Source organism: Triticum aestivum, chromosome 1A, assembly GCF_018294505.1.
Source record: "Triticum aestivum cultivar Chinese Spring chromosome 1A, IWGSC CS RefSeq v2.1, whole genome shotgun sequence".
NCBI lineage: Eukaryota > Viridiplantae > Streptophyta > Magnoliopsida > Poales > Poaceae > Triticum > Triticum aestivum.
The window spans coordinates 595,079,666-595,098,723 of record NC_057794.1 but is presented as its reverse complement, the minus strand read 5'-3'; the positions used below and the strand labels follow the sequence as shown (position 1 = coordinate 595,098,723).

Below are 19,058 nucleotides of genomic sequence, written 5' to 3'. Positions count from 1 at the left end.
TACGCGACCGACCCTTTGGAGGAAAGACTGTTGTTTTTGGCGGGGACTTTAGGCAGGTTCTTCCGGTCGTCAGAAGGGGGTCGCGGGGCCAGATAATTGATGCAACCCTCCGAAGCTCTCATCTATGGAAGGGCATGCGTCAGCTTCGGCTCATCACCAACATGAGGGCTCATAATGACACGTGGTTTGCCGATTACTTGCTAAGGGTCGGCAATGGCACCGAGGAAGTTGATGATCAAGGCAACATAGTACTCCCTGAAGATATTTGTCTGCTGTCTACAGGCGAGGTTGACAACCTAGATAAGCTTATTGAGCATGTATTTCCGAGTCTAGAGGACAACATGGCTGATTCGAGTTACATGACATCTCGAGCAATCCTTTCCACAACTAACGACAATGTAGACAAAATAAACATCCGCATGATAGAGCGTTTTCATGGAGATGAAGTAATCTACCATAGTTTTGATAGTGCGGAGGATGACCCATATGGGTACTATGCTCAGGAGTTTCTTAATGGATTGACTCCTAACGGGCTTCCTCCGCATGCTCTAAAACTAAAGCTGAACTGCCGTGTGATACTTCTAAGGAACATTGATCCAGCTAATGGGCTTTGTAATGGCACTAGGCTTGTTGTTAGAGGTTTTGAGAGGAACACCATTGATGCAGAAATCGTGATTGGACAACACGCTGGCAGGAGGGTCTTCCTTCCTCGAATACCTCTCTGCCCATCTGAAAATGATATGTTTCCGTTCAAGTTTAAGAGAAAACAATTTCCTATAAGGCTTAGCTTTGCTATGACCATTAACAAGGCTCAAGGGCAGACCATCCCGATTGTTGGTGTCTACCTACCCAATCCCGTGTTCTCACATGGTCAGCTCTATGTTGCTTTGTCTCGAGCCACCGCGAAGAGAAACATAAAGATACTCATTCAGAAGGAGAAGCCGAAGGAGAAGACCAACAAGCATAAGGACAATCCAAAAAAGCGTAAAAGAACTAGCGTGTCCTTACTGACCTCGATGAAGAACATCGTCTACAAGGAAGTCCTTACAGGTTGAAGACCCGTTAATATCAAGGCAGGTTTTGTAATGACAGAGCAATTACTCATGCGATTGTCTAGACATGATGTAATTCGTTTTTCTACATGTATTTTTTAATATGTTATTTTGATAGCTGGAGGTATATTCGATCATCGCAAGATACGCACTGCAGTTCAATAATCAGCCGTCATATTGTCACCATCATCGCTGTTATGTTTTTTCTACTATTGTTGTTTTTATGTCAGTGTACATGTCACACAGCGTACTATTTAGTGTGTTAGCTGTAATCCAGATTTAATGATTGGCCTGCTAAATTCATTGCACATGCAAAGGGTCTTTTTTAATTAAGGCAAGTTATCGTACCTGTTCTTATTTATTTTGGTTATTTGATACTATGCTTGACTGTAAATTTACATATTATTCTGATATGTCACAACTAAAAGATTCGGAACGGTTTGAATTATAAGACCAACACACGAATAAGGGAAGTTTGTCCAACTTTTGAAATTATATTTTGCATATGTACTTTTAATAATTAATAAAGTGCGTGTAATCCCATTTTCTAATAAGTTTAAATACCCATTAGACTCTGTAGTTTGTGGCAATGCAAATGTCTATTTGCTGAAGTGTGCAATTTTTGTCAAAAGTTATATTACCAGTACTTTCACCCAACTATACTAATTAACTAACATTTCAATTCAAGTTACATATTATCCTTTAGGAATCTCTTTATAGCTTTTGATGAGAGCATGCACTAGATTTATATGGAGCTCCAAGTCCATGATAAATAATTAAACCGCAGCAACATGAAACTATGAAAGAAATTACTATAGTTATTTATATAAAGCCTAAAGGATAACATTGGAGGACTTTTTGATGGATTTTTTATGTTGCTAATACTTTGTGACCTGTTATTTAGCATGCAGGTTATTTTTTATTGGCATGTTTAAAACATAGCCTCAAACCAAAATTATAAATAAATTAATTTTACAAGATGCAGACTTATTAATATATATCCAAAATATAAGATGCCGATGTCTAGATATAATTTCCGGAAACAAATAATATATTATCGGCATACTTAGTATTAATTACGGCATGTGATCATATCCGGTCTTTACAAAATGGCATGTTTAATATTTTTCATTGTAATCTAATACTTGGTTGATCATGCAGAATCACAAACATGATTCCAGTGAATATATAGTAATTGTAATCATATGAGTTGATTCATTTTTTGATTTTGTAATTATTGTTTCCTTATAAACATCTATAAAATCCTTCACCCTTTAAACAGCCAAACCCAAACCATACCGCTCTTGCACCCTTGCCACTACACCTATCTTTGACATGCCATCATCCAACAGCATCGATGGTGCTGATGATCATCAACAAGAACAAGAAGATAAGAAGGAGCTGCACCCTGATGAAGAACCGAGCAGAGATGGGAATGTTGGTGAGGGATCTGCACCGAGATGTAAGAAACTAAAGAAGAATGAGCATATCCTGCCTGTGCAATTCCCATCCATGCTTTCGTCGAACCATTTTTCTAACCTAATCCGACGTCGTGAGGTGCATCACATCCCTCATGCACATCTCCCCTCAGGCTGGGATATCCAGCGTAACACAGGGTCAAGTGCAGCGAGGAAAGACGTTTGGGGATCCAACAACTATGAGATTCTACAGGCACAGAAGCATACTAGCATGTTGGTGCAGGTTTTGATTGAACACATAAATCTTCTGACGAAGTTGGTCGAGAAGCTTATTCAAGAGAGGGACAAGAAGCCAGGACCAGCTGACAAGGACGAAGCATAAGCAAATTTACAGTAATGTTGACATGATAGATTGTTTCTTTTATCATCTTGTGTAACCCTTCGGACTTGAACAATAATAAAGTTTGCTTTTCAGTTCATTTATGGATGCTACGTGTGTCCTAACTATGCTCAATGACAATCTGATTTTCCCTTAATTCTTATTTATAATTCCCTAATTACGCTCTAATTTCTTAAACTAATTATACACGACGATAGCCTGACCAAAAAAAACAGCTTAATTTCATAATATAATTTGTCATGCTAACTCTTAGCCGAAAGTCATAATTGCAGGCATGCACACTATCTCTCCCGTCTCTCTATCGGCACCTTCATTTGTACCTTCATTTGTCATTTAGACAGTCGTGATGAAAAATAATAAACTGGTTTCTCCCGTTGTGCAATTATATTATTTGATATAGATGATGATTGTAAAGTTATGTGTTAGGCACGATATATCATTTGTCCCATAGCTACGCACGGGCAGATACCTATATCAAAATTTTATATATCATCAAGTTAATTAAAACATTTAATATATTATATTTAATTAATATATTTATGTGAATATAAGAAAGGTTAATAAATATCCATAAAAATGAAAGTATGTTTATCAAAGGCAAGTGATAAATCACATGCGTTTTCATAGGCAAGTGATCATAATTTTAATCGTACCGAATATCATGGACCGATTTTGTTATGTACGTTTCCTTGATTAATACATCCCGATTTAATAGGTTGCCAAATATTACATATCTGAATATAGATATTTCACCCATGGGGGCCTAGCCAGCCAAAATCGGATTTTCATCATTTTTTCATTTTTCCCGCCGCCCACCATGCTTATATAAATAACCCCCGCTGCCCACTAATTGTCTGTACAGCAAAAGTCATCTCCTCCACGACGACCATGGTGATCTCATACGGATCGATCACATCTAAGAGGGTGGCGGCGCCGGCGCCAGCTCCTGTCACCAGTACACTCATCTCCCCTCCGATGAACAGGCAAGATATAATAATCTTTTCGTACGTCTATTTGCCATCACTATATAACAGTTTTTTCTATTTAAATCATCACCATTGTTTTGCAACTTGTTCTTTTATCTAAAAAGATGGATCACATGGGATACACTATAACATATTAATAGGCTTGGCCATCAAAACATCTATTGTCGGCTTGTTTTCATCTTGTATATTTGTTAAAACCAGATGTAGCAAGCACTAACACAATCACCTGAGTATATTACTATTTTATTAGCATTCATTTATATAGTTCCATAAGTTATTAGATTCATGGTGTGGCTGTAATCTCATTGGGGTTGTTTCTTATAACCACTGGGTAGTGCATGTTTTCAAATCCATATTTATCCCATGTGCAATAGTACTGATTGCAAAGAATGCACCTGGACAGAACATGAATAATATGTATAAATTTCACATGATTAGTGTTTGGCCACTAGAATGTTATGCTGCTTGTCTGCTAAATTTTGTGATCCACATGGAAATGCATTTTACCTGATCCTTTTGTTTTTTTATACGCACAGGAACATCAATTTTCATCACGTCCAAATGGAACACATTTATCATAATTGCTGGATTATTCAAGCTAGGGTCATGTGGAAGGCTCACATCAAAGAGAATGGAACGGGAAACTTGTACCTTCAGTGCATACTACTCGATCGGCATGTAAGAATACTTTATAGCCCATATATTGTAAATACAATTTTGATATACATGTTTATTTGCTCATTGTTGTTATGTGTCATGATAATATGCTAGGGAACAAAGATGGAAGCGATTGCATACAACAACCAGGCAATCCGTTTCAACATCGTTCTAGAAACCGGTAGGACCTATGATTTCAATCGCGTCGGTTTTAACCCCACAGAAATGCCAGATGGTCATTTCTGGTACCTAGCCATGGACTTTGTCGCCACGCTAAGTTCTACGACCGAGGTTACGATGTCGGCGCAGCAGATAACGTCGACAATTTGCCCACCGTGCTTTCCACAGTTCGCAGAAATATTTGAGCTACGGGACAAAACCATCACGGGTGCATCATTTAGTTTGTTGATTGTGCATATTAGTCCGTACAACTCAGAGTCTCATTGTGATTTAAATTTTGCAGATGTGGTTGCTATCCTTGCCTATTTTGGTCAGATAGAATTTAAGTGGGATGCAATATATAGGCGCCGCGTCCCTTCTCTCGAGATTGGCCTCATGAACTTTCAGTAAGCGCCAATTATAATATGAGTTTATCATGTGCTTATTTATGCAATTCTATTTCTGCAATGATACTCACATTTGTATTTGTTTATAGACGACAGATAATTTTCTTACGTGTACGTGAAGAACACGTTGGGCCTAACTTCTGGCATTTGCAATGCACTGACAACCTGTTCGAGAAGTTTGCTGTAACTTATATACAGGTAAATCAGAGGCATCGTTGCTTGCAAACTATGATGGAGAGCACATTCTTCTTCTCTCCCAACATTAATTATGATCATCATTATCTACAAGGTAGGGTATGCGTTCTATTTTTAAGTTGTTTTCAATAGAATTTTTCTGTAATACTATGTCACTATATATAACACTTATTGTTTTCGTAGATATCCATGAAGCCAGTCTGATGACACTTGATGAAACACGTGCGTACGTCAATCGTGTTGTTCAAGGTAGGAACAATGGACGTCAGAAGTATCATAGCTGCAAATGTCGCGAATAGATCATCCTTGAGGGTTTTGGACGACTGACTATGTACTGATGCATAATCAAATGTCGCGAATAAATTTCTTCTACAGTTTTGTTATGGATTGAATACATAGAGTACAAGTCTGTCCCAGGATGTTCCGACAATTATTATTCTTTACCAACATTTTCCAATTATATTTGGTGAGGAAGAAAATTATTATAAAGTTACCCTAAGGGAGTCACATCTCATTCGAATATGATATAATTCAAAATATAATGTGTTCTATGTATGAACTATATTTAAACAGAATAGACATATGTGGTAAGTAAAATTGGAGCTAATATACAATTGGAGCAACATACCTATTTCCACTTGCTTAGGTACTGTCACTATGTAGCCCTCCACACCCCGAACAACTTCCCTTTGAAAAATGCTGGCAAAAGATGTCAATGTTTTAAATCCAAAGGAAACAATGTAGAAAGAAAAGAGACGATGAAATTGTGTTACTCATACTTTGGCAGCACGAGTGGATAAGTAAAGTTTTTCCAATCTCTGATGTAGTTTAACTTCTTACTCGTCTGTGAATGCATTATCAGAATTTAACTAGCCACCAGCCCCAAAGTGCTTAAACACTTCCTGCAACAGTATATACATGTTACAATATTATTTGACTCATACGAAAATTGGGAATTTATATGTTTTGATGCCACTGGCAGGGATATATATTAATTTTGTTATTATTTAAGTAGATACAATGTAAAATGTGTGGCTAGTTAAAGGTAATCTTGGCATGCAAATCAATGATAAGTTGATTAATTAATGAATACAATAACAATTTACCTATTTAGAAAGTTATAATTATTGACATCTTTTCTAATATATTATCAGGTTGGCATTTGATCTCGAAAGGAAATAGATCTGCACCATATAGTAATATATGGTGGGACTATAACAAGCCATGATTTCCTACCCAGTTATCCGGCGCATGGCCTATCTATATATGTTAACCTATGCCATCCCTCCTCCCCCTCCTTTCTCTCCCTTCGTCCATCACAGATAGCAAAAGATCAAATTAGCCAGTCCTAGAGGAAAAAATCCAGAGGAGGATCAAGAAGGCGAGTTCATCTAGGTATGAAGATTTCTTGATCTGTATCTTCTCAAAAAGTATAATAGTTATTTTATTATGATCATGTCCTATTAGGTGAGCTACAACTGAAGAAAAATAGATTCATCATATATTCTGGACTGCATAGGCAAGCAAACTATTTTCATAGCCAAGCAAACTTCCACCAGAAAAACCCATCCTTTGGCAAAGATTACCAAAATAATTATTGTCATTAGATGACTCTAAGGACTTGTAGTGTCTCTAACTCATGAAGATATGGTCACATCATTGACCTCTGTTATTAGATGACTCTAATGTACAAGTGAAGATAAATAATATTATTTGGCATTAGATGCCTTATTGACTTGTAAGCACAATGCAAATTTCAGACATGAAGCTCACCACACACATGTACATATGTACTAAAAAACGAAACATGACAAAGCAGTAGACAAGAAGTTTTTATGGCAAACAGTAGACACTGAGTTTTGATAGCAAGCAGTAGATAAGAAGTTTTTAGGTCAAGTAGTTTTACTTATAATTTGCCTTGACAACTCTATCCCCTCACCTCACATAATTGATATATATATATATATATATATATATATATATATATATATATATATATATATATATATATGTGGTTCCTCAAAAAGAGTTGACATGTATGCCCAACTTGATTGTAAGTGTCCAGGATTTCCTTGTAGCACCAAAAACATAGCTCAATATATATTGAATCCAACAACACTGAAGCTAAGCAAACTATTTTCAGAAACAATACCTTGACTATCAAAAGTTGGCACATCGATGAGCTTTCAACAAAGTTTTCTTCTAGCAACTACTCCTACTGCACAATAAAGTTTAGTCAAAATCAATGTGAGTAAATGAGTGTATCATACCTATGTACATAAAATGCATACATATTGTGCTGCTTTTACTTACTTTGATTGCTTGGTTGTGTGGGTTGTTCTGCTTACTTTGCACTGCCAAGAAGCAGCCTGTCCAATAAGCATAGTCTCCAAGTTGTCTCCAAGTTCACGAACAAAAGTGCATGAAACCACAAAAAACATCAACAACATGAAGAAATTAGTTTAAGCTCAACTCCAACAAATATAGTTTTCATCTTCTAGCTGACCATATAATAGTACAATATATCACAACAAGAAGAAGCAAACGTGACTTTATTAAACATGTTTAAACTACCTTTAGCTTATCATGGTTAAATACCATGATCCCAGTTCAACCCAATTTGTGTATAGTTAGCACAAATTCAATATGGGGTGGTAAGACACAAAATTCTTTCCAGTAATTGAAAGAAAGATCTAATAGTGACTATTTCATGATTAAAATGACAGCTTCATAACCAGATGACTATTGACATCATAGCACTGTCTGCTATTTAGTTTATTATATTTCCATAAAGTGCAGCTGGAATAAATGGGTCTCCTAATAACATTAAGAAACCAAAACTACTAAGTAAAAAAACTGGGCCATAACTTCTGCACTAGCCCAAGCCCATCTATCATTAAAAGATTGGTGATGTTAGCTTAACTAAAACCAAAAGCAATATATAAATAATACTGTAGGATTTAAGCAAGGCACATTGTTGTGGACTCGAACCAATCCACTTGTTTGTATGAAATCCAGAGAAGATTGTTTCAGAAAAGTATAAATAATACTGTAGGATTTAAGCAAGGTGCACTATCAATTCATAAACAGTACCCAGATGCCTACTAAAATTAAACTGGATCAACAAATCATCCAGCAAAAATCCCTGAACATTACACGTTTTCATCATTCACCAATTCAATTATGAAAAAACAAATCATCAATCAATGATATGAAATAGTAGCACTATGCTGATGGAGCAAGTGCAAAAGATACCCAACACTCCACACGGCAACACTCGATCTGTTGTCTCAAATCCCTCTCTCTTCTCCTAAAGCTAACTTTCTAGCAGTACACGATCACGTAGCTAGCCCTAAACTACAGCAAACCGCGGACCTACGGCCATTAGTGGGGACGGAGGACGGGGGAGGGGCCGTTTGTCTCACCTTGCCACAGAACTGGGGATGGGTTGCGGAAGACGGCGGAGTGGTAGACCACCGTGACTGCACCTCGTGGTGTTGCTTCTTGCCGGCGATGAAGACGACAGGATGCACCACTTTGGCCATGGCTTGGCCGTCGGGGAGTCGCCTCGAAACAGAAGGCGAGGAGGAGATCAGGCCAGGGATTCCACAAATGGAAGAAGTAGAGGAGGAAATGGTTCGGACGCGCGTACCGTAGCTAATGTCGTTGCAGATTGATGCACCCCGCCTTGGTTCGACCTTGACATCGCCGGAGACCAGCAACGTGGCAGATCTGAACGGACCGCCACCGGATCCAGCACCCGCGCATGCGCGATGAAGCTCTATGCGTGCGTCCCCTCAGCCACACACGGCTCGCCGGAGACGCAGCTGTCGCCGGGCGGAGTCTTGGTGGTTGCGTTCTCGGCGAGGTGCGCGGTGATGCGTCGGGGGTGAGGTGAGAGGGCGATAGGTTGCCACTGATTGGAGAGGAGAGGGCCTGATGCGGCGGTCGCCGGGCGAAGCCGCGCGGACGCCAGCCCGTGGACGCACGCGGCGACGCGGCGGCGGAGAGGAAACTGGGGCGACGGGGGAGTGAGTGGAGGGGAGAGGAGCGAGTGGAGGGGAGTGGAGCGGAGGGATTGGATAAGGTGGGCGGCGGGGTAGGTGGAGAGGCGGGGAGGTGGGCCGACGGGCGGGTAGGTGGAACGCCAAGCGCGGCCACAGCGGGGGAGGTGGGCCGTCGCGCGGCGGGCGGCTGGGCACGCAAAGGCTTCGTCTCGACTCGGCCGGCCCAAAATATTTCCCTTTTTATTTTATTTTTCTTTCTTTTCTGCTTCATCACCTTATTTCTCTCTTGAAAACATGAATGCTTTTGAAAGTAGATAGCAAAAATGAAAAAGCAAAGAAATTTTCCAAACCTATTTTTTTTATGAATTTTGAGAAAAAACATTTTAACAAATAAAAAAATTTATAAATTTGAAAGGTTTTTTGACCACAAACAGTTTATAAATATTTCAAAAACATTGGAAAATGACATCCTTATTTTTTAAAATGAACAATTTTGGAAGTGTGAACAGTTCTTTAGAAGCACAAACATTTTTTGAATATTAAGAACAAACTTTGAAAATCGTAACCATTTTAAAAAGTCCATAATATTTTCATAAACGTGAACAAGTTTTTAAGATATTAACATTGTATTGAATTTCAGAACTAATTTCAATAAAAAATAACTATTTTTTAAAATCCAAGTCACTTTTGAAAAGTCGGAACCTTTATAGGTAAATCCATAAAAAAATTCTAAAAAGCAATTAAATTTTTTCGAATTTGAGGAAGAATTTTTGAAAATACCTAACATTTTTTGATAATATACATCAGTTTTATTTAAAAAACAATAACACCTGCATAATTTGAAAAAAACATTATGAAAAATCAAAATATCAAGAACATTTATGTAAAAAGCAAAAATATTTTTCAAATATCATGAACATTTTTTGAAAACTATGAAAAAAATTAGGAACATGGCGTATGACATTTATTTAAACAACATATATTTCTAATAATATGAAATTGGTTCTATTTTTTGCATACCAATAAGTTGTGTTACAAATATTTTTTATTAGGAAATATAATATAAAATAAATTTGGCTTCTCATAATATTTATTTAAACAACATTTTTGCATACGAATAAGTTGTGTTACATATAATTATAATAATATCAAAATGGTTTATTATATACTACATATAATAATATGATGCAGTAGGAAATATCATTTATATTTCATCATATATAATTCATCATGGTATTCTTGTTATTAATGCTGGGATGATTTTGTTTGTAATTTTTTTTGTACCTCACAAAATGATATTAAACAAAAAATCGTAATTATTGATTTGTAAATAAACAAAATTCTATATATATAAACCTGGTTCATGAAAATAAATATTTTTATGCTTGTTACATATATTAAGGGTATCACAAAAAAATATAGATGAAACAAATAAACTTTGTTAATGTTGGGTTGTTTGTTTTAGTTTCTGTTTGTCAATTTTCCATAGCCTATCATTTAATTTAAAATAGTTTAAGCAATTTTAAACGCCTACTAACTTATATGAACATTATAGATTGTTGTTTTCCCCGAATTGTTCTGCTTGTAAAATGATTTAACAAGCATTTTTTTCTAATATAACCAAATGCTTTTCTTATTATCAGATAAAACAGTTGTTTTGTATTATATATTATATATAGTTTTATGATGTAGTAAAAAATATTAAATATATTTTAGCATAGATATAAATTGATGGGTTCCGACATACGCACGGATGCAACGATGACAGACCGCATTGAAACACCGCGAGAAGAGGTGCATATAGCTAACCTTACTTTGTATCTATGTTATATACGATAAAATGAATGGTGTATTTATATTTTTGTTTTTTCAGGATATACTATACATGGATATGGACTCTGGAGATGCACGGAAAGAATCCATTGAGGGTTCAGATGCAATGTCGCTGGAAGGGGCCGGAAATTCACAACATAATCACGTTAAAGAGGTTATATCTCATAATAAACCAAAAAAGGATGCTAATTTACATGTTATCCCACAAGGTATTTTTTATATTATTATCAACATTTATTTGTGATATTGTCTTTTGTATTCAACTAATTTGGCTTTTATTGTTTAATAAGCTAGCTCACTTTTTTATGAATTTCATAGACTATGTTTGTACCCCTAGAGATATTACAGTTATCGAATCAATCAAGTCTGCCCCTAAGAATACCCAGTTTGTGGACATTGGAGATGCCATGTTAGCAACTGACGATTTGGAATGCCTTATTAAAAATGACATGTTTTTGCATGATGGTGTAAGACCAATTGCACAATCTTTGTAATTAGTTGATTATATATAATATCATAATGTATAAATATAATTTAAATATTGTTTGCAGGTGATAAATGCTTGCATATATTGCATGCTTGCTCATGAGAATTTACAAGACAGGGCAGGTGAAAAGGTACACATTATTAGCACGTTTGTATCCGGCCAGATAAAAGAAGACGGGGAAAGAGACATAGACCCATCAAAATATCGTCGCATCGTGCGTCATGTTAATAGTTATCTACAACAAGATATGGTTAGTTTTTGTCTCGTAATCCATGCATATAATTATGAATTGTTTTTATTTAGTTCATATGTTTAATGATTTATTAATAACTATATCTAATTGTGACTGTGACTTGTATCTTATTTACACCAGTTGTTCATTCCGATTAACATGCCGGGCTATCATTGGTATCTAGCAGTTGCCAACGCCAAACAACGAGAGATCCAAGTATTGGACTCACTTGGTGAGAATGTCAAACGCAATGACCTTTCTACTACGGTAACTATCTATTTCTTTTCTCATCTTAGCATTTATTTTGTTTGACTTTATCCTTAACATTTCTCGTATATACATAAAAGTTATTAGGGCTCGAGAAATGGCTGAAACTTGCAGAGCATAGTCCGGAGTTTATCAAAGGTCATAAATGGCCTGATCTCAATGTTACAAAATGGACGGTTGTAGAGCAAATTCAGGAGGCAATACAAACCGATGGGTAAGCAGTTGTTTCAATACTTTGTTTTTAGATTCATCTGTGTGATATTCTAAAGCATTATTTTATAATAATATTATAGCGTATCATGTGGATTGTTTATGCTAAATTATATGGAATACTGGACACCACATGGACTGTCAGACCAGTTTACGCAGGTATTTAGGTTTTATACATTATCTCATAATGTTTTATCAAAATATCTTATAAATTGTTTTCAAATTTTTTTTTGTAGGAGGATATGAAACATTTTCGACAAAAATTAGCAATTATTTTGCTCGATTCAGAGCTTAATAAGTTAAAAGGATGTCCCGTGTACCATCAACCTCTTAGCGAAGAAACTTGTCTGCTCCATGCTAATTCTGATCTTGAGATCCTGGATAATCCATCTGACGTTGTCGAAGAGAAACGTCCCGCCCCAATCACTATCATTCCCACGGACCAACGCGAAATACTTGCCGGCCTCTGTAGCTACATCATGTCGATCAATGATGCTGGATGTTTGAAGTAAGTATCATGTATCAATATTTAATATGCGGATGTATATTATTGTTCTTCTTACCATCCAAATTACAGGAATGTGTGGGTCCGGAGCTCCACACCCGATCCAATGAGCTTAAGTCTTAAGAAACTTCAGTGCATACTTAACATGGAGCAGCCCATGGACAATGATTGCTTCAACACCGCCGTGCTTATGCTGGCATGTGACGAGGGAGTATTGTTCACAGACCCTCCTATACACTACATGGATCTACGATTTTGTGTAAGTTACCATAACTCTTCATTCTAGGTGCCATTAGTATCAACATGTTGAAACAATATTTTTTTTCTTCTACTTAGTCCATGCTGCTAGATTCAACACGAGGTCAGAAGTTTTGTGAGAAGGAAACTATCCAGACGTTGGCAACATTATTTGATAGCTGGTCTGGGATGGAGACCGGCATCTCATCTTGCAATAAGGTAAATAAAATATTTTGACCATTGTTATCATGGTTTGTTTTTGTTTCTAATAGCTCCACTTGTAGATTTATCTTCCCTATGCATCCATCGGCCGATACATCCTGTACATCATCGACAAAGAGGCACGTCGTATACATATTATGGATCCTATTCAATCATCACAATTGTCAGAGGATAAAAACTTAAGGCATTCACTGAAATTAAAAAGTTTTTCAAGAGATTTCAAAGAAGCACTCGAAATAAAGCTGCCTGGGTGGAATTCTGATATATCTAAATGGCATCGTTTGTTTCCGGCCGGTGTTCCAACGAGTATAGACGGGTAATGAATTCATAATAAGAATATTTACTTTTCGTATCATTATATTATTTATAATATTAATTGAAAGTTTTCTAGGAATGTGTCTGGCTATTTTGTTTTTCATTTTATGCTCTGGTGGAATGGTAAAGAATTGGTCAAGCCGGTTTGCGCGGTGAGTATTGTGGGTTACATTTTTTAAGACCTTCTCTGTGATTTTTTCATACTAACTACATTTATTTTTTCTGCAGGATGGGTATGAATTGAGGAAGCAATTTTTATTATACTTGCTAAAACATCGCGGGAATGAAGCTAGAGGAAACTTTCCTGATATTGTGAAAGAATTTCTTAAGCGCATCATCTAGATATTTTTTTTTGTAATAGATGTTAAGTTGTAACATCACTCAGCTTGTTACATTGCAATAATGGACTTCAGTTTGTGTTATATTGTTTGTATGTGTGCATTTTAACATGTAACTCTGATAAACCATTTCAAGAGCCCGTGGCAACGCACGGGCACTCTACTAATACTACTGGTGCTCTACATTGCCCTCACGTCACGTTACTTAAAACCAACGGCGCGGACCGTGTACCGCGTGACGCGTCCGGGGACTCTACCAGCTACTGTATTTCTCGCCCAAAAACAAATTAACAACATTTTGTACAAACTCCTTCAAGTGGTAGAAACCATTGTCGCACAAAGCCACAAACGCCATCCCCTCCCCCCCCCCCCCCCCCCCCGCCACCATCTTATCGTCCTCCTCATTCACCTACGCCGCCACGCCGACGAAGAAGGAAGATATCATACCATCCAAGCTTCGACCGAAGCCTGACACAAATGAAAAAAAGCTTCGACCGAAGGTGCCTCGGTCAACAAGTATTTGGGTGTAATATTGGTGAATACCGACGATGTCACATACGACAAATGCCATCACCTCAGGACTTCAACAACACAGGTGTTCATATGGCTCCTTAGGTTCGAGGGGAGACGTTCAGCATCATGGGGTCAAGGTTATCTCGACGGTGAACTTACCGGGGGAGGGAGAGTAGTGGTCCATTAGAGTTGTCGAGCTCGCATAAGAGAATAAGACGAGTAATGCGTGGAACGTGTTGATGCGGGCGGTATTCACCGTTTTATAACCTTTAGCAGATTGATGGACCGTTTTGTAAGCTTCACTGGAGGCCATGCGCGGCCGGTTCCTGTCACTTCATTCTCGTCGCTACCATTGCCCTCCTTCTCGTTTCACCTTGTCTACTTTGCGCGCCCCCTCTCCCTCTTTCGGATCCAGTTTGCATAGACGACAACGACACGTACCCCATTTCCCAGATCAGTCACGAGGACCCAAGCTAGCTGGTAAAGACGGATGCACGCATCGTAGGGCGTGTTTGCTAGCCTACATCGCCTCCCAACAAGCACACTGGGAGCAAGAAAAACCCATTTAGCAGCGTACACGGTGGTCTGGCTCACAAGCGCATGACCTTAAAGCAGCCTATAGCTTGGGGATTACGTGGATTCTCAACTGTTGGTCTCGTTCGCCGCCGCTTGTCTCCCCGATCCCGGCATTTTTCTTTTTTCCACTGTGTGCGCGTGCTAACGGAACCCCCGACTCTCCTCTTCTTCTCGCCCCTCCCTCAGCTGATGGCATGGAGAAAACAGTACTTGGGTCTCCGACGCCTAGTTGACGGTAAAATTATTTGTTTATGTAGGTCGCCAGAGTGTACGAGTGTCCTGGAGCAGAGAGAGCGCCGCCGAGCATGCGTGGTCTTTGTCTCGATCTAGTCTGGTGTGTGCATCCATTATACGTACATTCAACATGACTCATTGTCTCGCTAGCTACGCCAAGGAAGGTGCTCGATCGGGCTGCATGACTCGATCGCCCCTTGCTTCGATCGCAAGGGAAAAAAAATATGTATGTGTACCATGGACGACACTCTCGCCGTGTTCCACGGCCACACCGTCACAAGGCTCCTCGATGACATCCTCACGAGGCTCCTCGCCACCCTACACAACCACGTCCCGGGCTCACGCAGCGATTAGCACCATTTCATCAAACAACTACCGTGCAACATTGACACCGCAAATATCGTCATCCTCAACTCAATACCACCTATCAAATGAACAAAACCACTTAGAGCGGGAGACTTATTCGGTTTGGCTTTTTATGGAAGAAAATTTCGTGGACACCGGCTGCAAAGTCCGTCCGGTGCGTACCCATGCCAGGATTTGTCCACGTGTCTCAGCTTCCCATCGGGCGATCGCTGTTTCTTCAGCTCCGTTACTTGCGTCCCTTGGCTCAGATGGGTTCAGTCGGCTCGAAACAAGTGCGATCCCGGCTCGGTGGGCTCCGCTCAGCTGCAAAAACTACATGCAATCGGCTCTCGTCGTTAGAATCAATCGGCTCTCGTCGTTAGCACCTGATTCCCTTGAATAGTGGCGATCTGATCATGGAAGATGAGACTGGTGGCGGCCGAGGGAACCCTGGTCCGGCCCTCACTCCGCCGGGCGAGACCAGAACCATGTTTGCCTCACGCCCAAACGCATCGTCATCCTCTGCATCGCAAGGCCCCATCAGCCATCCATGGCCGCCGCAGTTTGAAGCTGCAGTATCGTCGAGAATGACGGGAGCGGCCATGACGGAATATGTCAGTGTGGCTCACAAGGACGACCATGGTGGCACTGCCGGCGACTTGTACCGCATAAACCTCGCGGACGAGAATGGTTGTGCGCACGCCGTGAACTTGCAGCCCCCACGCGTCATGTCAGGAGGAGCAGTCCGGGAGGATACGACCACAGCCATGAGAGGAGAAGGAGGTCAGCAGGACGACGGGGTCGCTGGTGTAGAGCAACATATGCAGGTACGGGTTGAAAAGCGAGATCCTAGTCAGGCAATCGGCATAAGATTATAGTACTGTAGTACTCTAGTACTGTACTATGCACTGATTACTTAGCAAATGACTGCTCAAAATTAATATGTGTTCTTTAGTAAGCTTAGGAAAACAAATTCTCAAAGTGGAGAAAAAAACATTTTCCCACATCACATTATGGTAATATAAATTTAACTCTGGACTCATTGTATCGCAGGCGATTGATAAAGTTGGAGAAACGTTGATTGTTCCAGAAGTTGGATTGGCTTTCGATTCAGAGGACAGCGCTTATGATATGTACAACGCATATGCCGCCAAGGTTGGGTTCAGTGTCAGAAAAAGTCACACAAAGTGACGAGGTGATAAAAGTATATCCCAAAAATATATAGTTTGCAGTAACGAAGGCCATCGAGAAACCCAATCATCTAAGGACACTACAAGGACAGGTTGTGAGGCTCGTATTCAGTTTAGTGTCACAATGCTAAACTTTGCAAATGATGTGTATGGGCAACCTTCAACCATGTCAGCTCCTTCCATCCAAGGCGGATTTACAAGTCTTTTACTTGGGGTTGAGCAGGATGCCACATTGTTGTCAGCTGCTAGAAAGTTACCTTTTGATGATTAGTATTACGCGCACCCTATAAGGAGTACAATTTTTTTTATGTCATTTGGTGTATCTATGAATTATAATTGATGCACTGCAGTACACTGAATTTTGTCATCATCTCTGGATTTCTGCGAGATTACATTGATTATGCGACAGAATGTGTAAAGTGTTAAATCTTTGAGGCCGAGCACCTGCGGAAGTTTCAGATTTTCAGACCTCCGATTTAAAACATTTGTATTTTCCATAATGCCTGCCCTAAAGGGCTGACATATTTCATACTAAACCTAAGCAATCCTTGCTCCAGTTGAACTTCATGCTTTTTATGGATGTGGTTTAGACGGTAGAAAACAGAGGAGCATGAATTCCACTCCAGATATGCAATACATCTGAATATTCAGACACATAGTGTTGTCTGCCTTGAACTGAATTTAGGCCTACTAAACAAAAACACCACAAATAGCATATATTTTCTAATGACGGACCCATCAAGTTGAGGATCTCAAATCATTCATATATATCTTAGATGAAAAGATACAGTGTACAACTGTACATTATAGTTGGAAATTGTCAGGGAGAGCAATCAGCTATACACTGGTACACCATTTGTCATGAAGTCTACTCCAGATTTGCAATATATCAAAATCCTACTTCTAAGTCTACTCATCAGGAATTATTGATGTTGTCCAATTGTTTCCACGACGTCAATTGTCTTGTTCCAGCGGTTGTCCTCCTGTAAACTAAACATTCTTCAGTCTGAAACTACACTTTCTTTACTGTGAAACTAGTGATGTAATTGATTTTGTAGCTCGACTGAGTGAATCAAACGATGCGATCAAATACGATCTTGCCAGGTTGCACTTCGTTCGTGCTCAGTTTAATCAAAATATCTAATTAACGTGTAGTCATGTACGATTAGCAAATCAAACATCTTATCTGAAGGAGCCAATTGCATGCTAACAGCCTGAAGGAAACACAAACTTTCAGACTTGCCAGGGAGGGGGGTCACCAGTTCTGGGCGAGATGGAGGTGCGCGTGGTGGAGTGAGAGGCCGGCACCGGAGACGGGATAACCCTGGATTGGGCACACCGTGCCCTCCATGGCGGACCAGGGGGAGGATTGGCCGCCGGCGGCGGCGGTGGCCGCGCACGAAAGACGCCGAGGCTGCGAGACGAAAGGACCGGTGTGGGCCTCCGCCTCAGCCGGCCTTGCCTCGTGAGCGAGCCGTCATCGCACGCGTTTGGAGCCGAGCGAGCGCTCCCGAGCCGAGGGAAGCACCGATCGGATGGGAACGAGCGGCGGCGGTCGGATGTAAGGAGGGGACACGTGGACAAATCCTGGCATGGGTACGCACCGGATGGACTTTGCAGCCGGTGTCCACGAAATTTTCTTCCCTTTTTATCAGGTGCATTTGGCAGGATTCGAGGGGCATATCAGGTTTTGGAGTTGGTTGAGTGGGTGGGTGGGGGAGTATATTTTTCTCTAATATTTTTTTTTGGGTGGAATAATTTTCTCTAATAAAAAAATTGAAGGGCGCTGCTTTCTCTCGTCCTCCCGTCTCTACATATTGGGCCGGCCCAAGTATTCTCCGCTTCTTTGTTCTTTTTAAACTTTTTTTATGTTTTCAGAAATGTTCTAAGTATATATATTTACAAAACTTATTTTTTTTAGAAAAAATACAACAGCATGTTCACGTAATTTTTTTGGAAAAAATCTACCATTCAAAGAAAATTTTTAAGCGTTCCAAAAAATATTCGCGACATTTTAAAAAGTTAATACAATGTAAAAAAATGTTCGCATAGTTTTAACAAAATGTTTCATGGCATTTTTAGAAAAAGTTCACACGTTCCACAAATAGGTTTGACACATTTTTAGAAAAAAATATACAATGTACACGTAGTTTTTAAAAGGTATTTCCTATCATTAAAAGAAATGTACATGACATTTTAAAAAATGTGCACGTGTACCAAAAATATGTTGTGGCATTTAAAAAAATGTTTATGCAATGTAAAAAAAATGTTTC

The 19,058-nt window shown here is 39.3% G+C and overlaps 1 protein-coding gene across 1 annotated transcript; it reads left to right on the top strand.

Annotated features, from left to right (window-relative positions):
• The first annotated feature begins 15,973 nt into the window (after nucleotides 1–15,973).
• On the top strand, nucleotides 15,974–16,808 carry LOC123183509 (uncharacterized). Its single transcript, XM_044596274.1, has 2 exons — nucleotides 15,974–16,422; nucleotides 16,649–16,808. Exons 1-2 carry the CDS (start codon nucleotides 16,012–16,014, stop codon nucleotides 16,784–16,786), a joined length of 549 nt encoding a protein of 182 aa, XP_044452209.1. The 5' UTR covers nucleotides 15,974–16,011; the 3' UTR covers nucleotides 16,787–16,808.
• The last annotated feature ends 2,250 nt before the right edge of the window (nucleotides 16,809–19,058 follow it).